The 26,743-nt window shown below is 31.7% G+C and overlaps 2 protein-coding genes across 4 annotated transcripts in view; both read right to left on the bottom strand.

Moving 5' to 3' along the window:
• LOC139489785 (uncharacterized) overlaps positions 1-26,743 on the bottom strand; it is a 324,072-nt gene that overhangs the window by 22,602 nt on the left and 274,727 nt on the right. For all 3 annotated transcript variants that reach the window (XM_071276613.1, XM_071276614.1, XM_071276615.1), the window contains 6 exons: positions 26,266-26,417; positions 14,106-14,159; positions 12,854-12,886; positions 11,287-11,334; positions 10,682-10,729; positions 9,913-9,945 (listed from right to left, as the gene is read on the bottom strand). In XM_071276613.1, the coding sequence (XP_071132714.1) occupies positions 9,913-9,945; positions 10,682-10,729; positions 11,287-11,334; positions 12,854-12,886; positions 14,106-14,159; positions 26,266-26,417 (368 nt within the window). The remainder of the gene's footprint in view (positions 1-9,912; positions 9,946-10,681; positions 10,730-11,286; positions 11,335-12,853; positions 12,887-14,105; positions 14,160-26,265; positions 26,418-26,743) is intronic.
• The window catches only part of LOC139489793 (angiopoietin-related protein 6-like), a 141,508-nt gene that overhangs the window by 84,538 nt on the left and 30,227 nt on the right, over positions 1-26,743 (bottom strand). The gene's annotated exons all lie outside the window — the stretch shown is intronic.

Genomic DNA, 26,743 nt, shown 5'->3' with positions numbered 1-26,743 from the left:
TTGTATATGACAAGTTTCTTTTGCACAGTTATTGTTACTGTTTTCATTCAATTCTTTTGCACAGTTATTGTTACTGTTTTGATTCCATTCTTTTGCACAGTTATTATTACTGTTTTGATTCAACTCAGATAGTTCAAGTTTGGGTAAATCAGATATTTCAAGTTCATTCAATTCAGATATTTCAAGTATATTCAGTTCAGATATTTCAAGTTTATTCAATTCAGATTTTTCAAGTAGTTTCAACTTACTGTTGTTTATATTTGTGTGGAGGTCAGTATCCCCCATGTTATTTGAGTTACTGTTGTTTATATTTGTGTGGAGGTCAGTATCCCCCATGTTATTTGAGTTACTGTTGTTTATATTTGTGTGGAGGTCAGTATCCCCCATGTTATTTGAGATACTGTTGTTGATGGTGTCAGTATCACCCATGTCAAGGTCAATTCTAGTACTGTTTATGGGGCCAGTATCCCCAGTCAAGTCCGTCAGTGTCTTTTTCTGGGGGTTTTTCACACCACGTTTAGCCTCTGCTGCCCTCCAGTTTTTTCTTCTTGGCATCTTTAAAAATCTATAAATACATATGCAAATAATATATTATCACGAGGACAAAATGTTACAAATGCATAATGCGATAAAAGAAAGGCTAGATGAACAATTGCATAATGAGAGCTAATATGATTAGTAACTTTAAATACATCATGAATATAATATGTGTTTTCTGCCATAGAGTTGTCACTTGTTTAGACATACTTATAGATATACCTAAAGATGTATCTAGAAAACTGATGCCTCGTTCACACATACGTTCAATTCGAATCGAATTCGCTAATCGCATTCACATACTCTTCTTTTTTAATTCGAATTATCCAATTCGCATTACCTTTTTGTTAATACAAATTAAAAGATAACGTCCTTAGCACAGTAAAGCGAATTTGACGAACATTGCAATTTGAATGAGAAATGACATTAGGACGCAAAATGTTCCGAATGCCATAAAAACTAATTCGAATTACGTGTGAACTCAGCATGATATGCTTCATATTTTGGAATAAAATAATATATCAAAGTGCAATTATAGTTGCTAAATATGTTGCCTTTGGCTAAGGAAGGCAAAGTTATGTTATGTCCTTTTTAATAATAATTAATATTATGTTGTGGGTTTTTTTTTTAATGTACAAAAAAAGGTACTTAGCTTCACGAAATTGGTACTGCTGGTGCATTTCAAATGAACTTTATCTTATACTTAATAAAAAATATAAAATAACAAGAATGTGTCCAAAGTACACGGATGCCCCACTCGCACTATCATTTTTCATGTTCAATGGACCGTGAAAATGGGTAAAAAATATAATTAGGCATTAAAATTAGAAAGATCATATCATAGGGAACATTTGTACTAAGTTTCAAGTTGATTGGACTTCAACTTCATCAAAAACTACCTTGACCAAAAACTTTAACCTGAAACTCGCACTTTCATTTTCTATGTTCAGTGGACCGTGAAATAGGGGTCAAAAGTTTAATTTGTCTTTAAAATTAGAAAGATCATATCATAAGGAACATATGTACTAAGATTCAAATTGATTGGACTTCAGCTTAATCAAAAACTACCTTGACCAAAAACTTTAACCTGAAGCGGGACAGATGGACGGACGAACGAACGGACGGATGGACGAACGGACGGGACGCACAGACCAGAAAACAACGGACAGCAGACAAATGGACGGACGCAGACCAGAAAACATAATGCCCCTCTACTATCGTAGGTGGGGCATAAAAAGATGGGGTCACCCTTTATTTACGCTCACAATCTGCTTTCGAAAGAAGCATACATTTTTGTAAAGTTACTCTTTTTCTGTTGAACTAATAGGAGAAAAAAAGGTAATATTGAAATAAAAAGTTGAAAAATCTGCAATTTCAACAACATATGTAGACTACATGATGGTAGTCTCACATATAAAAAATCAAGTCAAAATCTTAAGTCGTGTAGAAAAATTGTCTGTATAACTGATATTTTCAACAATTTTCAAAGTCTTTAACCCTTAATTTTCGTCAAAACTTGGCGGAGTGAAACTAAACTTTAACTTGATCTGTTACTCATCAGGGTTAAGTGACATACCAAAAATCAGCCCAATATCTAAAGGCGTTTAGAAAAAAAGTCTGTATAACTGTGATTTTCAACAATTTATAAATTACAAAGCCTGTAATTTTCGGCAAAAATTAGTAGAGCTTAACAAAACTTAAACTTGATTTGTTACACGTGATGGTCAAGTCACATAATAAAAATCAGCCCAATATCTGAAGGCGATAGAAAAAAGTTTGTAAGACTAATTTTCAACAATTTTCAACGTCTTTAACCCTTAATTTAGGCAAAAATCAGCGGAGTGGAACTTAACTTAAACTTGAACTGTAATGTAACTGATCATGGTTAACTATCATGTTATACCAGAAATCAGCCCAATATCTACAGGCGTTTAGAAAAAAAGTCTGTATAACTGTGATTTTCAAAAATTTATTGAAGTCAAAAGCCTGTAATTTTGACAAACATTAGCGGAGTGAAACAAAACTTAAAACTTGATCTGAAACTCATCATGATTAACTCACATACGAAAAATCAGCCCAATATCTGAAGGCATTTAAAAAATAAAGTCTGTATAACTGTGATTTTAAACAACTTTTCAAAGTTCAAAGGCCTTAATTTACTGAAAAAAATAGCGCAGTAGAACGAACTTAAATTTGATCTGTAACTCATCAAGGTTAACTCATATAGCAAATATCAGCCCAATATCTAAAGGTGTTACGAAAAAAAGAATGTACATGTATAAAAGGTATGTTGCGGAATGATGGAATGATGGACAAGGGTAAAAATATATGGCCCCGACAACTTTGTTGCTGGGCCATAAAAATTACTACTTCATACAAAGTCACTGGACCATGACCATGACCAAAGGTGCAGGGCCTCATATATTAGTCACCAAACTGATATGAACTGATAGCAATTCATTTTGTACATAATTTCATTGATCTATCACTAATTATAGATCCTATTTTTACAGTCAGATACTATTAGAAATCATAAAAATAATAGCGAGAATGTCTTTCAATTTTTAATTTGTAGAATTACAAATCAAGTATATCAGTTCACAAGTTACAACAGAACACAAATGCCTCAAATATTTTTAATTAATTTAAATGCAATTATAATGATTATTTATCAAACATTTAAATATATCCATTGAAAACTAATGTTTTAACTTCATCCTTCTCTTTTACAAGAATGTTTTCCCCACAACTTCTTCTTCTTCTTCTATTCATATTTAATTCCAATTATAGAACACCTTATCATTGGAATTATTTCCAGATGACAAGTTATAAAACAATATTGACATTGTAGGGAACATGCAAAAAAAATGCTAAATTTACAAGTGTTTGCAAATTAGATACTTTTAATTGTATGCTACCTTATTTTCAACTGCACAACACAGTGAAATAAATATTAACAGCAAAGTATTTAAATGACTAAGCTATTTCAATCAGGTTAAGATTATTTGCTGTCCTTTATTTGTAATGTATGCTTCCTTTTCATGACTTTCATGATCGTCATTTTTATTTTATACTTTCATTTTACATTCCAAATTAAGAATGCTAGCTAATATGAATATTCCTTTAATTATATTAATCCTATTCATCTATATGATTATATATTTTAAAAATACTAAGCAGTTTGTGAGTCCCCATTATATTTTTAAACTTATGCAAACTCTTACTGTACCTCAGACTGTTCACATAAGGCAAGGAAATATTCTAACTTTTCATTGAAGAGTTTCTTTAGGCTATATCTTATTACCACAAAAAAACTTTTAAACAACAAAGTACAACAAACTAAAACTCATGACACTGAAAATATAGTCTTCATTCTTGTAAAGTAAATGGTATGGTTCAAATGTTTCTTAAATATTAATTCAATACCAATACTTTATATTAGATTTATCCCAGGAAATAAGATCAGGGGACACAATTAAATTAAAAAAATATTTTCCTAAACTTCTAAGAAAATATACAATCAAGGATTTGTATTATGTTAGACTAACTGTTCAAATCCTTGATAAAATGAAGAACTATATTTTTTTAAATGACCAAAAACATCTTTTAATAGTTAATTGATATTTTGAACAATATTTATTAAGTTTTAGATCTTGTGTTGTTGATTAAATTTAATTTAGCTCTAAAATTTCTGTTATTCTATTAAAGTTCGAAATAATAATATGAGGCAGGCATTACCTGTGAAGGAGGATGCAGTCTGTATAAATTATTGTTGGAATTCAAACATCATATAAATTTCTGAATCTGTTGAAAATGAAACCAAAATACTAAAACATTTCTGTGGTTCAACCTATTGTTAGGGATCATAGTTGTGACATCATTTTCCATGTGAACAAAGAAACTCGATCATCAGGAATTGATGTGGTTTTTTTTTCATGTTATAGAATTATCAAATTATTGTTTTTGCCATTTCATTAGTAGATTTGGATTTTTTATTGAATTTCTCTATTGCAATTTTAGCAGAGAAGATTACCAAAAAATACCTAAAAATTGTTAAAATTTACTATTAAGGCCTGAATAACTCCTTAAGGAGTCAATTGAAAATTTTGGCCATAGCCACTTATTTGTAGATTGTAGTTTGCTAAACATTATTTGCAGTCTAGTTTATTCATCAGAAAATTTCAGGGCAGATAGATTTTAACTTTATAACACTTTTACCCTGTCAGATTTGCTCTAAATGCTTTGATTTTAGAGATATGACCTAAAAACTACATTTTACCCTATGAGCTATTTTAGCCATGTCGGCCATCTTGGTTTACGAGAAGGGTCAAAGGACACAATTTTTAAACTAGATAACATAACGATGATTGTGATCAATCAATAGTTTTAGAGGAGATGGTTTTTGTAAGAGATTACAAATATTTAGGAAAAGTTGATAAAAATTGACTATAAAGGGCAATTACTCCTTAAGGGGTCAACTGACCATTTTAATCATGTTGACTTATTTGTAGATCTTACTTTGCTGAACATTATTTCTGCTTAATACAGTTTATCTCCATCTTTAATAATATTCAAGATAATAACCAAAAACTGCAAAATTTCCTTGAAATGACCAATTCGGCGCCACCAACCCAACAACAATTGTTGTCCAATTCATCTGAAAATTTCAGGGCAGATAAATCTTCACCTGATAAACAACTTAACCCCATGTCAGATTTGCTCTAAGTGCTTCTGTTTCACAGTTGTAAGCCAAAAACTGCATTTTACCCCTATGTTCTATTTTTAGCCATGGCGGCCATCTTGGTTGGTTGGCCGGGTCATCTGACACATTTTTTTAACTAGAAACCCTAATGATGATTGTGGACAAGTTTGGTTAAATTTGTCTTCCTAGTTTCAGAGGAGAAGATTTTTGTAAACGATAACAAAAATTTATGAAAATTGTTAAAAAATGACTCTAAAGGGCAATAACTCCTTAAGGGGTCAACTGACAATTTTGGTCATGTGGGACTTATTTGTAGATCTTACTTTGCTGAACATTATTGCTGTTTACAGTTTATCTCTATCTATAATAATATTCAAGATAATAACCATATAACACCAAAATTTCCTTAAAATTGCCAATTCAGGGGCAGCAACCCAACAACCGGTTGTCCGATTCGTGTGAAAATTTCAGGGCAGATAGATCTTGACTTAATTAACAATTTAACCCCTTGTCAGATTTGCTCTAAATGCTTCGGGTCTAGAGTTATAAGCCAAAAACTGCATTTGACCCCTATGTTCTATTTTTAGCCATGGCGGCCATCTTGGTTAGTTGGCTGGGTCACCGAACACATTTTTTAAACTAGATACCCCAATGATGATTGTGACCAAGTTTGGTTAAATTTGGCCCAGTAGTTTCAGAGGAGAAGATTTTTGTAAAAGTTAACGACGACGGACGACGGACGCCGGACGACGGACGACGCCGGACGACGCCGGACGCCGGACGCCAAGTGATGAGAAAAGCTCACTTGGCCCTTCGGGCCAGGTGAGCTAAAAATGACCGTCTGTCATATTAAAACGTTAGCAAAAGAATTTCTGTCAAATTCTGACGAATGAACAAATAATGTCCGTCAAAATATGACAATGGCCAAAAAGATCTGTCAAAATTTGATTGCAAAATAAAGTTCTGTCAAAATTTGATGATCGCAAAATTAAAATCTGTCAAAAGTTGATGATCACAAAATTAAAATCTGTCAAAATTTGACGATCGCAATCACAAATCATTCCATATGTGCCTCCAAGGCGATTTGAGCAGGTTTATTTCTTAAACATTTTACAGGATAGTGTGTGTAAAATTTAGTGTCTTGCCTACTTTTGCTGTAACTCCAAGGCTCAACAAAAATGAGGAAAACAATCAATAAAAATATTCCTCTTGATACTATCTTTTTATTGTAAGAAGCTTCTGTCCAAGTTTGGTAAAAAATTCAGGATAGTTTATGAATGGAATAAATGTTTTAAAAACTTTAACTGCAGACTGTATGTAATGTTAACTGGAAGAAAAACTAAGTCCATTTATAAGTAAAATACAGATTCACAGGTACCAAAAATTAACAAAATTTCCATTCTAGATACTAACTTTTGATCAAAAACAAGCTTCTGTCCAAGTTTGGTACAAATTTAAGATAGTATAAGAAAGTTATCTAATTTTTAAAAAAAATAACCAGAGTGAATGTGTTGTTTTCTGGCAGAAAACCGTCCATTTAAAAGTGTAATACGGAAAAAATGGATTTATTTTTTAACAAAATTCACTTTTGGATACTATCTTATGATCATAAACAAGCTTCTGTCCAAGTTTGGTACAAACCCAGGACAGTAAAAGAAAGTTATTAAAATTTTAAAAACTTGAACCATAGAGTGAATGTTATGTTTCCCCGCAGAAAAACTAAGTCCATTTATAAGTAAAAAACAGAAAAATGGAATTTTATTTTTGCAAACTTTACTTCTGGATACTATCTTATGATCATAAACAAGCTTCTGTCCAAGTTTGGTAGAAATCCAGTATAGATTAAGAAAGATATTCAAATTGTAAAAACTTTAACCACAGAGTGAATGTTATGTTTCCCCGCAGAAAAACTAAGTCCATTTATAAGTAAAAAACAGAAAAAATGGAATTTTATTTTTACAAAATTTACTTCTGGATACTATCTTATGATCATAAACAAGCTTCTGTCCAAGTTTGGTAGAAATCCAGAATATTTTAAGAAAGTTATTAAATTTTCAAAAACTTTAACCACAGAGTGAATATTTGTGGACGCCGCTGCCGCCGGAATGTAGGATCGCTTAGTCTCACTTTTTCGACTAAAGTCAAAGGCTCGACAAAAATTATTGGTAACAGGAACTGTTACAAATGATATTTTTAATAACACGTTTCAATCGTCATTATTTGCCAACGTAAAAAAATATTGACAGACAGATGAAAAATAAAAAGTTTTCTGCTTACAAATGTACCTGTTGATGTTGACAATCACCGTCCATGAATTTCATTGTGTGATGTATTTATGAATCGCCCAAAGTTGCAATTGTTTAATTATTGCACTGAATGACACCGAAAGTCAAAGTTGAACATAGCTAAAGTCAGATGGCTTACGACAAAATAGCTGACAGAACAGTTGTTTTGAAAAGATCCAATAAAAAAATTGACATATTTATAATCATCCAGTGATTAAAAAGTACCGTTATTGATTGGTTGACATGTGAAGAAATATACTGTAACCATGAATAGTCGTCATTTTAATAGGTTACAGGCAGTTGTTGACCTCAAATACGACCTCATAAATTACAGTAGCGCTATTCCGTCAAAGTTGCAATTCAACATAATTTTATCAAATAAATTGTAAAAAATTACTCATATTCTTTTTAAAGTTATTTTTTAATGTTCAATATGTCACACACAAATTCCCAAACACTCTGGGAATGTTTATTGGAATTGCAATAAGTTTATTCCAGCCCATTTAAATATTTGCCGGACACTGATGCACTTTTAAATGGAAGGTGTCAACTACTATTGTATTTATTTTTAATTTGTCTTTTACCAGAATATGCACATAGTTAACAGGGTTGGCAAAAACCTGGGTTTTATGAGTATTGCTCAACCCAGTGGGAAATACTGGGAATACCTGGGTTTTACTAGGTAATACTGAGCAATACTAGGTAATATAAAATATTCGCATCAATTTAAGAGAAAATCAGTGTTCAAACACAAATGCAATACATTTAAGGTGGTACCCAACACTTTCACTAAAACTAATTTGGCTCGTTTAATTTTCATAAAATTTTGTTAATGTAATTAATTTGACCCTTCAACAAAAATATAAAATTTCAAAAATTTTGAAACAACCGTTTTGTCAGAAAAATTACACTGGTTATAAAGCAGTTTCACAAACACCAATTTTGATCATCGAGAAGCTTAATATTCCTTTTACAATACAATGTAATCAAAACGTTTAGCTGACTTAACAGAGTTATCTTCCTGTAGTGTACGGTACCACCTCAAGACATACACTAAAAGTATTATCAACATACTTTGATTTGTCTAGATTGGTTGAACTTTTAAAATATTTTTAGCAAAAGAATTCATTTTTTTTTATCAAATATATATAACTAATACATTGTGTATTATAGCTGATTTCCTAATGCATGTAAAGCAAAACTTTGGTTGGCTTGCTTGCTTTGTTTGTATAATTGTTTATACAAGCTTTGTAAAAATGATTGACATCTTGAAACAATATATGTAGGCGTAGTTTAACCTGTATATATAATATTTGAATTTAATTGGGTGTTATCCTAATGATTGTACAATATAAAAACAAAGCAAGCAAGCTTACTAAAGTCTTGCTCTACATGCTTTAGGAAATTATCTGTAAGACCTAACCATGTTAGCAATTACATATAGGAAAGATTACTTTAAAATAATGTACATCACTAAATTGACTAATTAATAAGTAACTATTCAGATTAGAACACCTATTTGTTTATGTGACAATTATCAGCCTTTTCAATTCTACAAGTGTCCCCAAAAGGCAGTAGTCCTTTTGCGCCAATAACTGTTTTAAGGGTATCATTTGCGCCAAATTTTGTTTTTTAAATGTATCAATTACACCAATATTCGGAACTCATTTGCGCCAATTTACCTGTACACATATCTATCATAATTATATATGATTTAATATTTATTCTTATGTTTGGCCTAAAAAGTATCATATGTTCGGAGATATTTCAACATGAAGATGAGCATCTGGAGAGAAATGACTTAAAATGCATTAGACAGTCCATGTATAGAGAGAGAAGAAAACTTATTGCTTTGCTGAATATTTAATACAAGATATGCCAAAAGAGAAGAAGCTTTTGCTGATTATGTTTTAGCCACATATGTTGATGACACAGTGCTGTTGTCCCACCATCAGCATCTGTATGGGCTGAAACTCTATCTATCAGTAATGGAAAAGAAGCATTCCACAGGAATTATTATGAACTGTTTTATGCATTTCATCCTTTAATGTTTGTCTTTTTGTACAATAAAGTGAAGTTGTTACAAGCTACTACATACATTAAATTGGGAAGTACCCATGCAGGGGCAGTATGAAGATCGTATGTTTCAGAAAAGGAAACATTTGCCGAGTAAACTGCCGGTTTCAAGTTCGAAAAAGGAGGATGGAAGTCATTTTTCTTCTAATTGGCACACTCTTATGTTTTATTTTTTGGCGCAAATGATACAATGTAATTTTAAAGCAAACGTAGCATTGGAGAAAAAAGTTGTGGCACAAATGGATCTCTCCCCCCAAAAAAATATGTTCAGCTCGGCAAATAAAACAATTCTATCTTTATAATTATATTCACCTGCTATTGCTTGATTTTTCGTCAGACCAAATTCTATATGAAAAAAAAAATAGTAGACAAGATATGAAAACAATTATGATAATTTCTGGTCAATATATATACTTTATATATGTAAGTCTTAACAAGTGACAACTCTACAACAAACCCATCCATTGATTCACCAGTGAAGGTGATACACAGCTGTAAACTCATACTTTATTCATAACTACTCCTGATATCAGCACAACAATGTTAAATCTGCAAATTTGTTAAACAAAGGATGGATCTATCGTAGAGTTGTCCTTTAACACTTTCCTTCATAATGACGCCTTTTGATGCCTGTGTAGTGCCTCAGTTGAAACGTTTTACTTAAGAAAAATCTTTCTCCGACTTAATATAATTTGTATCTAATGTGAAAAGGATATTCATACGAAGATCTGACTGGAATTTCATTGATGAAATATTAGTTTTCACTATGCATTATTACTTTAAACCTGACAATTTTTTTTTTATTGAAAAAATCCTATGCCAATCAAGTATGGAAAAAAGAAATCAATGGAGGAAAGGATTTAGACAGCGATTTAGCATATCTGCAAACAATTTCATCTTCAGGCCTAATATATCAACCCCCCTTTTTTTTTGCTAATCAATGCATTTGAATGGGAACATATAGTTGGAACACCCCCTTCCCATCCCCCCTTTTACTCTGGGTTGGAAACCCCCCTTTTTAAAATGGATGGATCCACCCCTGTATTATAACCATGAAATAGTTTTTTATAGACATAGTTACCTTTAGTTTCTGGTAAAGTTTCGGCTGTTTTCTGTATAAGATTTGTTACTAGGAAAAAGAGTAAAAGAAAGTGTAAGCATGATGGTTGTATAAATCTTATCTTGCATCTTTGTATAAGATAGATTGTACGACTACATCATGTGATGTGATATTTGGTGGTGAAATCTGTTTCTCAAATGACAATATATATAGACAATTTCAATCCTTCTATTAGAATTATCTATAGAAAGATTTGTTCCTTCATTATGATGTTATCAGTCATGCATGGTCACCTTTTTTCATGACATCACAATAGAAAATTCAGAGGAATGCAAGAACATTTTATGTCATAATTGAATTTTGACATCTAATACATAGTCATATATCATTTTAAAGGATGTTCGATGTGTAATGGAAAATAATCAATTTTTCTACAAAGTTTTTTTCTGAAGAGCATGAAAAGATCATCTCACACCAAAATGCGTATGTTTTTAAATGTGTGGGGTCTGTTATTATAACCATACATTATATGGCTTTGGCTGTAAACTGTTCTTTTGTCAGGTTGTTGTCTCTTTGATACTTCCCCATTTCCATTCTCAATTTTATTTTTTTATAGTTATATTTACCTTCAGTTTCTGGTACAACTTCTCTTCGTTTCTGTATAAGATTTTTTACTATGGAAAAAAGATGTAAGAGAAAAGATAAGACAACAAAATGATGATTTCTGGTCAATACAGAGCTTGAAATGTATGCATTGTATAGAGCTTTGTTTACTGTTGAACTCTGTATGTTGACCTCTAAATGTGTTTGCTTGCAATGTCAACATATATTTGTTCCCCTGGAAACTTTGTTATAAACAATGTCATAATATATGTTGCTGTTGGAACCAATATTCTATACCCTTTATTCTATAAGAAATAAATACTGTAATATTTGTTCAATGTGGAAAAAAATACAGAATATTTCTTATACTATGAACTTGTATTATGAAGGATCTATTAATTCTTCCACAATTGTTTCTGTGAAAAATAGGAACAGAACAGTATGGCTAAAAAAAAAATTGATTCCTACACAATGGTTTTTAGGAAGAACAGGTGTAAAACAGTATGGCACAAACATTATTAATACTTCCACAATTGTTTTTGTGATGAATAGAAATATAAAAGTGTGGGGAACAAAATATTAAATTCCTACACTTATAATTTTTGTTGTTGTGGAAAAACAGTAGTGAGGGCCCTCATGGGGTTTTTGATTATGTGATTACTTGGCCGTTTTTTTAATGATTAGTTGATTATTAAGCCAAATATTTCATGATTATTTGATTACCTAGGACTGTATTTTTAGTTTATGATTATTTGATTACTAAAGATAAGCAAATATTTAATGATTATGTGATTATATTGGCAAAAAAATGGTGATTATGTGATTACTAGGACCCCCTCATGAGGGGCCTCAGTAGTAGAACAGTATGGGAGAAACATAATTAATTCTTCAACAATGGTTTTTGTTAAAGTCACAAGAAACCTCACATAAAAAAAAATAATGCATATGTTTTTTATAACTCATTGGACTGTTTTCATTATAAAACTTATGTACATATACTTTTTTCTGAAGAAAATTCTTTAATTTATTCATAAAAAGTTAACTTTATTTTAATTGCCCCAAGCAATTCATCCGACATATTTTCTGTATGCAAAGTGACCTCAGTGTGACGCATCTCGTAAAAATCCGGTGATCACAATACGCATGGATGTCCTTAAAATAAACTATTATCTGAATTTACATATTAAACACGTGCTCTCTTTCCATGCTTTTTTTTGTTTATTTTTTGTCGATTGTTGACAAACAGGTGACCATCGTTAAACTTCAGCTTCAAAACACAAACTTTAATTACCTGCCATATTTTCACAACAACACTGACCGATTGAAAAAAAAATTGACGATTATACGAAATTTACACGAAAAAAATGTTAAATACGTGCACAGAAGATTAAGTCTGTTATGTTTGTATGCATTAGTTCAAGAATTGGAAGAACATTATTTTTCACCGTTCACTCGTTTCTTATGACTTTAAGAACAGGAACAGAAAAGTGCAGCATTTGTTTTTCCAGAAGAAAAGTATATTACAAAAAAAATCAAAATGTGTCAGCTCTGGTTATAGTAGAACAATAATATCTTTATAATTATATTGACCTGTTATTACTGGTCTTTTCTTCAGACTAGATTCTATGTGAAAAAAAAAGAAGAAAAGATATGACAACCAATACATCAATTTCTGGTCAATACATTAATTATATATATGTATGTCTAAACAAATGACAATTCTACTACAGATATATCTATTGGATCATCAGTGCAGGTGATACACAGCTGAAAACACATACTGTTCATCAGGATATTTAAGTTTAAATTCTCCCTTGCCCTGCTCGTCCGAATTTAAAGCATTTAATCTCTAATTCAATAGGCTATAAACAAGACAAACACAGATATAGGATTAGTTGCTCGCAGGAACATCTTATTTTCTCTTGCGATACAATATTTTATTTTACTGAATTGTACATATTTCTTCAATCGAAACATTATATAAACACATGACATATAACATTGTTCCTCTTTCTCATCGTTTCTTTTCCCCCGGCTAATGCCTCCAACGCCTGTACGTACAATAAACATAGCAGCAACTGCACATATACCTATGTGACCAACTTCAATCCTACGTAACTGCGAGCACCTTCGATACTAATACATTTAAATCCCAAACTTTATATAGTACCTTTAAACCCCACCCATAAAAACCGCCAAAACTTTCCTCGTGCCTCCTGCACCTAACATCAAACTTATAAATAGTACATACTGTTACAAAACCAGTATCCGAACTGGTTATACATGTACTAGTTCCCATCTGTAAATATTAACTACAAATAGCAAACGGGGAAAACCCTATTTCAAACGAAATAAAATACATATGTTTAATTTTCACTTTGTTTGCAGTACCTACAGAAACACTAAAAATTTTACTGGCATAAATTTCCCTGCCTATTCCTAGTTTTTTTTCTAATAGGTATTTGTTTCAGATATTAGAATGCCATGTTCTTATATATATTACATGTACTATGATAATCATCAAGTTGCATTATCTGAATTAATAAAACATGTCAATAATTTCTGAATTTACAGTATGTTATGAAATATATTGACCATATACTTTGTCATAAATCGATTGTCATCTTCTATGAACTGAGCAAAGTATAAATAATATCTTTCTGAAGTCTAGGATCAGATCAGAGTGACAGGTTTTATGCTGTAAATTTGTGAGCACTGACTTAAGAGCAAGGTATAAATGAGTTCATTCTGAAGTGCAGGATCACAGCAGTGTTACAGGTTTTATGTTTTAAATGTGTCAGCACTACTAACAGTATCTTCGCTTTTCTATGATTATATTTACCTTCAGTTACTGAATGTGTATCTTTTCTTTTTCTTTTCTTATGATTTAGCATATCTAATTAAAAAAGCATATAAGAAGATTATTATTTTATGTTAGTTTCTTCGCAATTTGTAATCTTACATATTGGGGTCAAGTAGGATATACGGTACTGTAGTTCCATCGGAAGAAAATAGGAGTAAATTGGTTTAAATTAGAAGTAAATAGGTTACATGTATATATATATATTTTGACATATTAACAGGTCGACAGGTCGACAGGTTGACAATGAAAAGGTTGACAAACGACAAGTTTATAAGTGTTAAGATCGACCGGATAACAGGTCGACAAGTTGACAGATCGACAAGTTGACAGGTCAACAAGTTGACAGGCCGACAGGTCAACAAGTTAACAGGTTGAAACATCGCATTTTTGCGCCTGTCCCAAATCAGGTCAACGTCTTATTAACCTGTCGACCTGTCAACCTGTCGACTTGTCGACCTGTCAACCTGTTAACTATAATTTGTTTTTACATTTTTAACATTGTCAATCTGTCGACTTGTCAACCTGTCAACCAATTATTTGAACGATAACATTTTTAACATTGTCAACCTGTCGACTTGTCTACTTGTCAACCTGTCAACCTGTCGACTTGTCAACCTGTCAACCACTTATTTCAACCATAACATTTTTAAAATTGTCAACCTGTCGACTTGTCAACCTGTCAACCACTTATTTCAACGATAACATTTTCAAAGTTGTCAACCTGTCGACTTGTCAACCTGTCAACCAGACATGGGGTAATTGAAATATGTAATTGTAATTGACTGTAATTAATTACAATTTATCATGTAATTGAATGTAATGTGTAATTGAGCATTTTTTCAATTACATGTAATTGAATGTAATTAATTACATAGCCAAAATTGCCTGTAATTGACAATTACTTTTCAATTACAAGTCAATTACATTTGAAATTTTGGATCAAAAGATTAAATCTTGTGTTTTCTCAAAAAATTATTAAAAGCAATAATCTTAACAAATGTTGTAAGCTGACAAAGAAAAGCCTTCACAGTATACTTTCTGTATTAACACAACCATGGTAGATTCTTCATTTTGTATTGAATGATAAAAAAAATGTAGACACATGCCATAATTTTAAAAGAAACCACTAGGAAGTCACTGTCTTGACCTTAATTAGTAGATTTAGATAGATATTTTAAGACATTGATTTAACATAATTAACTTTATTCAAGGACTTAAATAACCAATAAATATTACCTCTGGCTATTTGTTTTATTACAAACTATATAATGACTGTTTTTATAACAGTTATGTTAAACAGATATAAGGCTAATTAGAGAGAGATAAATATACCCCTAGGGCCTATAGGTACATGTTTAAATTCTTGAAGGGATAATGCATATGACAAAATCTCACTTGCAAAATTTGTTCACTATATATATGAATGTTGAAAGAAAACATTTTATCAGATTTAAAAATGAGCTCCAAGAGTGTACTGGATTAATCACAAAAACTTTAGCTAAAAGATTATCTAAAGTAATAAATAAACTAGTTGATATAAAACAAACAGGAGCTGGCGAAGAAAAAAATATTTTTGATAATATTATCTCGATTTCAGACATTTTCGACCATATGAATTTCAACGATATAAAAGGTTTTTTAATAAATTTTGACCAAGAAAAAGCATTCGACAAGATTAAACATGAATTTCTTATTAAAGTTTTAAAGAAAATGAACCTACCAGTAGAATTCGTAAGATGGATTAAGATACTATATAAAGATATAAAAAGTAAAATACAAGTCAATGGTCAGTTAACAGAAGAAATTTTAATTACAAGATCAGTTAGACAAGGCTGTCCGCTCTCTATGAATTTATATGCCTTAGCTATTGAAACACTGGCAAGCTCAATAAGAAGAAATAAAAACATAAAAGGCATTAACATTCCAAATTTAAAAGATCCAATAAAACTTTTCCAACATGCTGATGATTGTACAACAATAACAACAGATATTAAAGATTATTACTTATTTATGAAAGAATTTGAAAAATTTGGTAAAGCATCAGGAGCAAAGATAAATAAAAACAAAACAGAAATATTAAATATTTGTAATGCCCCAGAAGAAGACGCTTGTTTAAAACTTTTAACAAAGGAGAGCGTAAAAACACTGGGCATTTGGTTTGGTAAGTCGAGTCAAAGTCAAAGTTGGCTACCCATTATTCATAGTATAGGAAATACAGTAAAAAAATGGGAAAATAGAAAGCTAAATTTTAAACATAAACTTATTGTTATAAATACTTATATCATAAGTAAAATCTTATTTGTTGCTAGAGTTGTGTCCCCTTTACCTGAATATATCACACAAATAAATAGATATATTTACACTTTCTTTTGGGGAAGGAGTAACTCGGAATATATAAATAGAAAGTCTCTATCACAAATGTATGATAGAGGTGGACAACAAATACCGTATATAAATCTGAAAATAAAATTAAATTCCGCGAGGTGAACCAACGCCTGTGAAATCGTTTTGGTAGAGTCCCTGAAGTGGATACCTTGGTATGCCGGGTTGTCAAATCATGCAAATGAATGCAATCCTTAAATAATAATTAAAATTGACAACAACACTTCAAAAGATCTGCAATTTTATTATCTATGTCTACATGTTTCGCCTGCAAGGCAGGCTTCATCAGGACAATTTTTATACAGAAATTGAGCCCCTGAAGTACTCAAAGTGGTGCATTAAATTTGACGTCGTCATGGTGAGAGAAACAATGAAAAGTGAAAGTAGCAATACAGAGTTATAAATAGATAAGATAAATATAGAAAATTAAAGTTTGTATACAATGTAACTTGAGTTCGTTTTACTTTTATATGATACATAAAATTGTTCTAAAGGCTTGGCATCTAATAGGACGAACTTCCCATGGTTCCTACCACTTCGCAAGGCTTCTCTTCCAACCTGGCCATAGTTGGAGGTTACTACTTCCCGGCGCGTCGGCAACAATAGGAAGATTATGATCGCCGCTGTGGATAATAAAATTGTCAAAAACTGTTCCTTTGTTAATTATTTGGTGACTATATAATTTTTGGATCGTCTGCAGTAGTTGGTCTGTATAATGGCACAGTTGTGAATTCCTAGTTCATTTAAGATCGGCGCCCGTGGTACGTTTCTTCTGCAATCATTTATATCTGCTATCATTTATAGATGTATAGGTGGTATCGGACATCTTGGTCATCTTGATTCAGTTGTTATTTCGTTGTAAGTATGGAATATTCCTTGGTCCATGTATATGCTGGTGGCCTGTAGATCGGCGCTGTTAGCTTGGCGGTTCCTTTCGGATGCAGGGGTTCACGATTAAATAATAAATTAAATTCCGCGAGGTGAACCAACGCCTGTGAAATCGTTTTGGTAGAGTCCCTGAAGTGGATACCTTGGTATGCCGGGTTGTCAAATCATGCAAATGAATGCAATCCTTAAATAATAATTAAAATTGACAACAACACTTCAAAAGATCTGCAATTTTATTATCTATGTCTACATGTTTCGCCTGCAAGGCAGGCTTCATCAGGACAATTTTTATACAGAAATTGAGCCCCTGAAGTACTCAAAGTGGTGCATTAAATTTGACGTCGTCATGGTGAGAGAAACAATGAAAAGTGAAAGTAGCAATACAGAGTTATAAATAGATAAGATAAATATAGAAAATTAAAGTTTGTATACAATGTAACTTGAGTTCGTTTTACTTTTATATGATACATAAAATTGTTCTAAAGGCTTGGCATCTAATAGGACGAACTTCCCATGGTTCCTACCACTTCGCAAGGCTTCTCTTCCAACCTGGCCATAGTTGGAGGTTACTACTTCCCGGCGCGTCGGCAACAATAGGAAGATTATGATCGCCGCTGTGGATAATAAAATTGTCAAAAACTGTTCCTTTGTTAATTATTTGGTGACTATATAATTTTTGGATCGTCTGCAGTAGTTGGTCTGTATAATGGCACAGTTGTGAATTCCTAGTTCATTTAAGATCGGCGCCCGTGGTACGTTTCTTCTGCAATCATTTATATCTGCTATCATTTATAGATGTATAGGTGGTATCGGACATCTTGGTCATCTTGATTCAGTTGTTATTTCGTTGTAAGTATGGAATATTCCTTGGTCCATGTATATGCTGGTGGCCTGTAGATCGGCGATTTGAAGTGTTGTTGTCAATTTTAATTATTATTTAAGGATTGCATTCATTTGCATGATTTGACAACCCGGCATACCAAGGTATCCACTTCAGGGACTCTACCAAAACGATTTCACAGGCGTTGGTTCACCTCGCGGAATTTAATTTTATTTTCAGATTTATATACGGTATTTGTTGTCCACCTCTATCATACATTTGTGATAGAGACTTTCTATTTATATATTCCGAGTTACTCCTTCCCCAAAAGAAAGTGTAAATATATCTATTTATTTGTGTGATATATTCAGGTAAAGGGGACACAACTCTAGCAACAAATAAGATTTTACTTATGATATAAGTATTTTCTATGTCTACATGTTAGATAATAAAATTGCAGATCTTTTGAAGTGTTGTTGTCAATTTTAATTATTATTTAAGGATTGCATTCATTTGCATGATTTGACAACCCGGCATACCAAGGTATCCACTTCAGGGACTCTACCAAAACGATTTCACAGGCGTTGGTTCACCTCGCGGAATTTAATTTATTATTTAATCGTGAACCCCTGCATCCGAAAGGAACCGCCAAGCTAACAGCGCCGATCTACAGGCCACCAGCATATACATGGACCAAGGAATATTCCATACTTACAACGAAATAACAACTGAATCAAGATGACCAAGATGTCCGATACCACCTATACATCTATAAATGATAGCAGATATAAATGATTGCAGAAGAAACGTACCACGGGCGCCGATCTTAAATGAACTAGGAATTCACAACTGTGCCATTATACAGACCAACTACTGCAGACGATCCAAAAATTATATAGTCACCAAATAATTAACAAAGGAACAGTTTTTGACAATTTTATTATCCACAGCGGCGATCATAATCTTCCTATTGTTGCCGACGCGCCGGGAAGTAGTAACCTCCAACTATGGCCAGGTTGGAAGAGAAGCCTTGCGAAGTGGTAGGAACCATGGGAAGTTCGTCCTATTAGATGCCAAGCCTTTAGAACAATTTTATGTATCATATAAAAGTAAAACGAACTCAAGTTACATTGTATACAAACTTTAATTTTCTATATTTATCTTATCTATTTATAACTCTGTATTGCTACTTTCACTTTTCATTGTTTCTCTCACCATGACGACGTCAAATTTAATGCACCACTTTGAGTACTTCAGGGGCTCAATTTCTGTATAAAAATTGTCCTGATGAAGCCTGCCTTGCAGGCGAAACATGTAGACATAGATAATAAAATTGCAGATCTTTTGAAGTGTTGTTGTCAATTTTAATTATTATTTAAGGATTGCATTCATTTGCATGATTTGACAACCCGGCATACCAAGGTATCCACTTCAGGGACTCTACCAAAACGATTTCACAGGCGTTGGTTCACCTCGCGGAATTTAATTTATTATTTAATCGTGAACCCCTGCATCCGAAAGGAACCGCCAAGCTAACAGCGCCGATCTACAGGCCACCAGCATATACATGGACCAAGGAATATTCCATACTTACAACGAAATAACAACTGAATCAAGATGACCAAGATGTCCAATACCACCTATACATCTATAAATGATAGCAGATATAAATGATTGCAGAAGAAACGTACCACGGGCGCCGATCTTAAATGAACTAGGAATTCACAACTGTGCCATTATACAGACCAACTACTGCAGACGATCCAAAAATTATATAGTCACCAAATAATTAACAAAGGAACAGTTTTTGACAATTTTATTATCCACAGCGGCGATCATAATCTTCCTATTGTTGCCGACGCGCCGGGAAGTAGTAACCTCCAACTATGGCCAGGTTGGAAGAGAAGCCTTGCGAAGTGGTAGGAACCATGGGAAGTTCGTCCTATTAGATGCCAAGCCTTTAGAACAATTTTATGTATCATATAAAAGTAAAACGAACTCAAGTTACATTGTATACAAACTTTAATTTTCTATATTTATCTTATCTATTTATAACTCTGTATTGCTACTTTCACTTTTCATTGTTTCTCTCACCATGACGACGTCAAATTTAATGCACCACTTTGAGTACTTCAGGGGCTCAATTTCTGTATAAAAATTGTCCTGATGAAGCCTGCCTTGCAGGCGAAACATGTAGACATAGATAATAAAATTGCAGATCTTTTGAAGTGTTGTTGTCAATTTTAATTATTATTTAAGGATTGCATTCATTTGCATGATTTGACAACCCGGCATACCAAGGTATCCACTTCAGGGACTCTACCAAAACGATTTCACAGGCGTTGGTTCACCTCGCGGAATTTAATTTATTATTTAATCGTGAACCCCTGCATCCGAAAGGAACCGCCAAGCTAACAGCGCCGATCTACAGGCCACCAGCATATACATGGACCAAGGAATATTCCATACTTACAACGAAATAACAACTGAATCAAGATGACCAAGATGTCCAATACCACCTATACATCTATAAATGATAGCAGATATAAATGATTGCAGAAGAAACGTACCACGGGCGCCGATCTTAAATGAACTAGGAATTCACAACTGTGCCATTATACAGACCAACTACTGCAGACGATCCAAAAATTATATAGTCACCAAATAATTAACAAAGGAACAGTTTTTGACAATTTTATTATCCACAGCGGCGATCATAATCTTCCTATTGTTGCCGACGCGCCGGGAAGTAGTAACCTCCAACTATGGCCAGGTTGGAAGAGAAGCCTTGCGAAGTGGTAGGAACCATGGGAAGTTCGTCCTATTAGATGCCAAGCCTTTAGAACAATTTTATGTATCATATAAAAGTAAAACGAACTCAAGTTACATTGTATACAAACTTTAATTTTCTATATTTATCTTATCTATTTATAACTCTGTATTGCTACTTTCACTTTTCATTGTTTCTCTCACCATGACGACGTCAAATTTAATGCACCACTTTGAGTACTTCAGGGGCTCAATTTCTGTATAAAAATTGTCCTGATGAAGCCTGCCTTGCAGGCGAAACATGTAGACATAGATAATAAAATTGCAGATCTTTTGAAGTGTTGTTGTCAATTTTAATTATTAAATCTGAAAATAGATGCCATGCTTCTCCAAAGAGCAACTTGTTTTTTACAAGGAAATACATCTGTTTGGACATGTTTTATGATATATTACTTAGGTTACACATTAAGGGAGTTTAATGCAGAATTAGGAAATAATAAATATCAACATACTATGATCTTACCAAGAGTTTATACAAAATTAAAAGCTCTCTTAATAAATCATAAGAATAAAATTGATCTACAAAGTATAAACCCCAAAAATATTTATAAGAAAATTCTCGAAATTGATAATCATAAACATAAAATTGAAATAAAGTTTAGCTATGTCGATTTTACAGATATATGGAGTAATATTAGGAATATCAAAAGCAATTACCAGCAAGATTTTATTTATAGAGTTGTGCATAATGCTCTTCCTACTAAAGATAATCAAAAAAGACGAAATTATAGTAACGTTTTTCCGATATGCTTTTTCTGTAACTCGGAAAATGAAACACTAAATCATTTACTGCTACATTGTAAAAAATTAAGACTATTCCGAAAATATATAAATGACTTCATTAGAATAGAAATAAATGATGAAACTTTTGTTTTAAATGAATTACACTGTTTGTTATTTAACATACCACAGGAACTTTTCCCATCTATGTATGCATATGTTTATTCAATTTATCAAATCAGTTATGTAAACAATTCAGGTGGTTTAATACATACTCTTAACACCACATTTCATAGAAATAGAGATATATATTTAGATAAAAACAATATTACTTAGTAAAATATGTTACTTATTGTTATAATTTGTGTGTATATGTTATATATTTTTTTTCCAATAAAATACTTTAATGTTCGGAGCACAATGATGACAAAATTTTGGCCACATATACCTCTTCCACCAACATGAGAATGAAGGTTGAGGCCTGCATCCCAATATTTTTTATTATGAATAAATTGTTTTTAAATTATTGGTTAAATATAGCTTTTTTAACTCACTAGACATCCGTTAATAAATAAAGCACAAAACCCAGCTTCTTTCTATGCATATATGTTCATCACTCTTTAACAGCTATTAATTATTAATATTATATACTAATCATATTACTGTATTAGTAAAAAGTTAAGTCATATTGCGATTATCGTTTTAAAATTGTCTTCCAAACCCTTCAGTCTGAGTGCTCATTTAAAAAAAAAAAAAAAAAAAAAAAAATATGTGCACAGAAGATTAAGTCTGTTATGTTTGTATGCATTAGTTCAAGAATTGGAAGAACATTATTTTTCACCGTTCACTCGTTTCTTATGACTTTAAGAACAGGAACAGAAAAGTGCAGCATTTGTTTTTCCAGAAGAAAAGTATATTACAAAAAAAATAAAAAAAAAAGAGTGTACTGGAACATTTTACTGTTCCTGATGACTTCCAAAATGGAAATACTTTCAAAGGAAAATGTATGCATTGTGGCATCCTCATTAGTGGAAGTTATAAAGTTACATCCAACTTTGTTACACATATGAAGGTAATACTATATAAGAATTTTAAAAATTAATAAATTCATAATGCTTCTTTTTCATTTCTAACCAGATTTCATTTATCTTATATCCTCTAATAGCTTACATTTAAATTTGGAAAATATTTTGTTTATTAAATTAATTAGTTGTGATTAAAACTAAAGTTTATTTTTGTTTTAAGAAGTCAGATTTCTAAATCACTTATTTAAGATAAATAATTTGAATAAGCTGGGATAAAAATGAAAATCATTTCAAAAAATTAAAAATAGTGCTCTTTTTTTGTATCATTTACAATCAAATAAATTTAAATAAATGTAAAATTTCAATAGGTAAATTAAAACAATTTAATATTTTCAAGATATTAAATAAGGCCTTTTGTAATTTTCAGAGAAAACACAAGAGATTTGTACATTCTGCATTCTGAGAATAAAGAAATTCAACCAACATTGACACAATGCATAAAAAAAAGTGTAAAATATTCACCGTCTGATCCAAAACAGTTAGAAATGACAAATGCTCTTATAATGTTCATAGCTGGGGATCTTTTACCACTCTCTATTGTCGAAAGTGAAGAATTTAAAAAATTGATGGAAAAAGCTGACACTAAGTATCAAGTGCCTAGCAGAAAGCATTTATCTTCGAAACTTCTACATGAAAAATCGGTTGAAATAAAAAATAACCTTGTAAATACTCTTAAAAGAGCTGAAAGTGTGTGTTTAACCATTGATCTCTGGTCTAGTAGACAAATGAGAGGATTTTTGGGAATCACAGGCCACTTTATTTTGGACTGGGCTATGAAGTCTGTCATGATATGTTGTAAACGATTCAAAGGTAGACACACAGTTGAACGCTTATTTAGCACTGCTGGAAAAACATTTAGGCCGGAAAGGTGCAGACTGGCTGATGGAACATTTGAAAAGCTGATGATGGTCAAATGTAATGGGAAAATGCTTAAATAAGTTATATGACACAATACAAAAATGTATATACTAGTTGAACACTGTCTAATTGTTATAACTATAGAGCAATGTATAATACTTATGTACATATCATAGAATAAATGCATGTTTTCAATGTTTTATCTTAATTTTCCTTTCAAATGTAATTGAAGTAATTAATTACATTTGCCAAGTAATTGGAATGTAATTAATTACATTGGTAAAAAAAGTCAAATGTAATGTGTAATTTAATTGAAGATTTTGTAATTGTAATTGAATGTAATTAATTACTTTCAAATGTAATTGACCCCATGTCTGCTGTCAACCACTCATTAATTTTACTAGAATGAAAAATTCAAACAGTTTTACCTTTATTACCCATGAATACATACGCGTAGGAATTTACGGCAAAAAAGCCGGAACTATAGTACCGTATATCCTACTTGAGCCACATATTGTATATACATTTATTAGGAAGTTATGATTTTTTTTTACTTCTTACTTTGTACTTTTTTAAAAGGGGGATGCCAATAGCATAAGACATTATAACAGCACATGTTTTACCTATTATACTTTTTTCTTGGTAACTGGATTTAAAAATATATCTTATCTAATTTTAAGCATAATATTTGCTAAAAACATAATACATTGTAAAATAAAATCAATCTTCTATCTTGATTTAGTGTTCTCCTGTCAGATGTGACTAGGGATCTTTAGCCAGATATCCCTATAGGCTTTAAAACTGTACTCAGGACCCTTTGAATAATAGTTAAGAAAGCCTAGTGGTTATGCAATTAAATCCAATTGATTCAAATTGCTAACAAATATGGCTGCTAGAAAAACAAAAGCACAAATTTTGACAATAGTATTCAAATCCACTAATAATAAACTCTTTAATCCTACAATATAAAAACAAACAAATGAACACACTCAGGTATTCTTTTTTTTGTTACAGCTTATTTCCAGATGCTTGTAGAGTAGAACTTTGGTAGGCTTGTTTGCTCTGTTTGTAAAAATGGTTTCTCAAGCTTTGGTATAAAGATTGACATCTTTGAACAATACATATTGTGACAGTTTAACCTGTATATATTATTTTATATTCAAATTTGTTTGGACCTTATCTCAATTACAACTATACAATATACAAACAAAGCAAGCAAGCTTACCAAAGTTTTGCTCTACATGCAGTAGTAAATTAGCTCTAAAGAGGCAAAGTTATAAAGTGCAAAAAGTTTCTACCACTCTTGAAACTGAAAAGTTTACTATTAGTACTCCTCATGAAGGTAAATCAGGAAAATTAACTTTTGTTATTTCTGCACAAAAACAATGCCAGAATCTTTGTGTGTAGATCTCTCAAGGGGGGGGGGGTGATTAGGTGTTGATTAGATGATTACTTGGTAGTTTTCATTATTATTGATTATTTGGTCATCTAGGACTGTATTATTATTTGATTATCTTGTTTGAAAAAATAATTATTGATTGGCAAACATTTATGATTATGTGATAACTTTTTTTTTTTTTTTTTATATCTTTATTCTCAATAAACCATATTACATAGGTATAGAGAAGACAAATGAATTATGTACAATATTTACAACAAGACAGAACAACCAAAATATTTGCTAATACAATATATGAAGTCCATTTCAGCCAGGAGCACACACACCTGTGTTAATAATCTTTATGAATTTACATAGTTTAATCAATTCTGATTTGTTTTTTTGAAGACAATATCTGATTGTATTTGACAATATTTGCATTTTTTAAATAATAATTTGACATACAATGTTTCCTGTTTTCTTCAAAGTATTTACATTCTAATATATAATGCATTTCATCACCAATATCATTTTTATTACATAGAAGACAAATTCTATTGTTTCTAACTATATTGTTCCATCTACCCTGTTCAATAGGGAGCTTGTGATTTGTGGTCCTAAATCTACACAAATCAATAGACAATTTGTTCCCAAGAATTTCAAAATAACCTTATTTTCCAAAAAAATCTTTAAAAAGTCTGTAATTTATTGCTTTTGGCGAGTTTTCAAGTAAAGAATGCCATACTTGTACATACTGATCTTTAAGTCTAAGTTTGACGAATGAAACTAACCACTTACAATTTATAAAAGATTGCGTTTCCCATACATTTGGGATACCACATTCGTTCAGAATAGCCTTTATTCTGTTTAACCATGAAAAATTCACATTGTCATTAATAGACATGTGATAACACAATTTCTATAAAATATATATGATAGTTTTGTCTCTTTACCAGAGTTTAATTTCCCCCAAAATGAAATCAATCTAGTTTTTATGTCCAAGTCTATAGGATATCTCCCAAGCTCCCCATAAATCATATAAGAGGGTGTAGATGTTTTCAGACTTAATAACAATTTACAAAATTTTAGATGTACCCTTTCAATCATGTCATACTTTGACATCCCATGAGGTGCCTCTCAACAAAATACCTTCTGCAAGAATGTAAATAAAGATCATACCTGGTAATACTGAGACTTCTGCTAAGTTGCTTGTCTGAGTTGTGTTTTGTATAGTATGGTGATGATCCTTTTCATTAACTGAGTTTAAAGGCAATGATACAAAGTTATTGGGCGGACTTTGGATCTGCCCTCCAGCTATCTGATTTGGTTGTCTGTAATAAAGAGAGGTTTATTCTTCAACACTTGTTAGGTTTAAATATTTCTTTTTGATTACTTCTATTTGCAGAGAAGAAATTTCTCCTCAGAGCTTGTTTTGCCAGAATGAAAATATTTGATATTGCAGATATAAATCAGACTCATATGAAGAATGCTACCAACATTCAGGAAGCTGTTTTGTAGTTTCTATGAAAGCTTTAAAGAGAAATTGGTTGTATGTATGGATAGAAAAAATTAGAAATAAATCTGTATCACCCCTCCTCTTTTCTCTTTTTCCTACTGAGCCGTGATATTATAATTTTGATAACAATTTGTTATATTG

Source organism: Mytilus edulis, chromosome 9 (genome assembly GCF_963676685.1).
Source record: "Mytilus edulis chromosome 9, xbMytEdul2.2, whole genome shotgun sequence".
Taxonomy (NCBI): Eukaryota; Metazoa; Mollusca; class Bivalvia; order Mytilida; family Mytilidae; genus Mytilus; species Mytilus edulis.
Note: the sequence above shows the minus strand (reverse complement) of the source record. Positions and strands in the feature narration are given on the sequence as shown.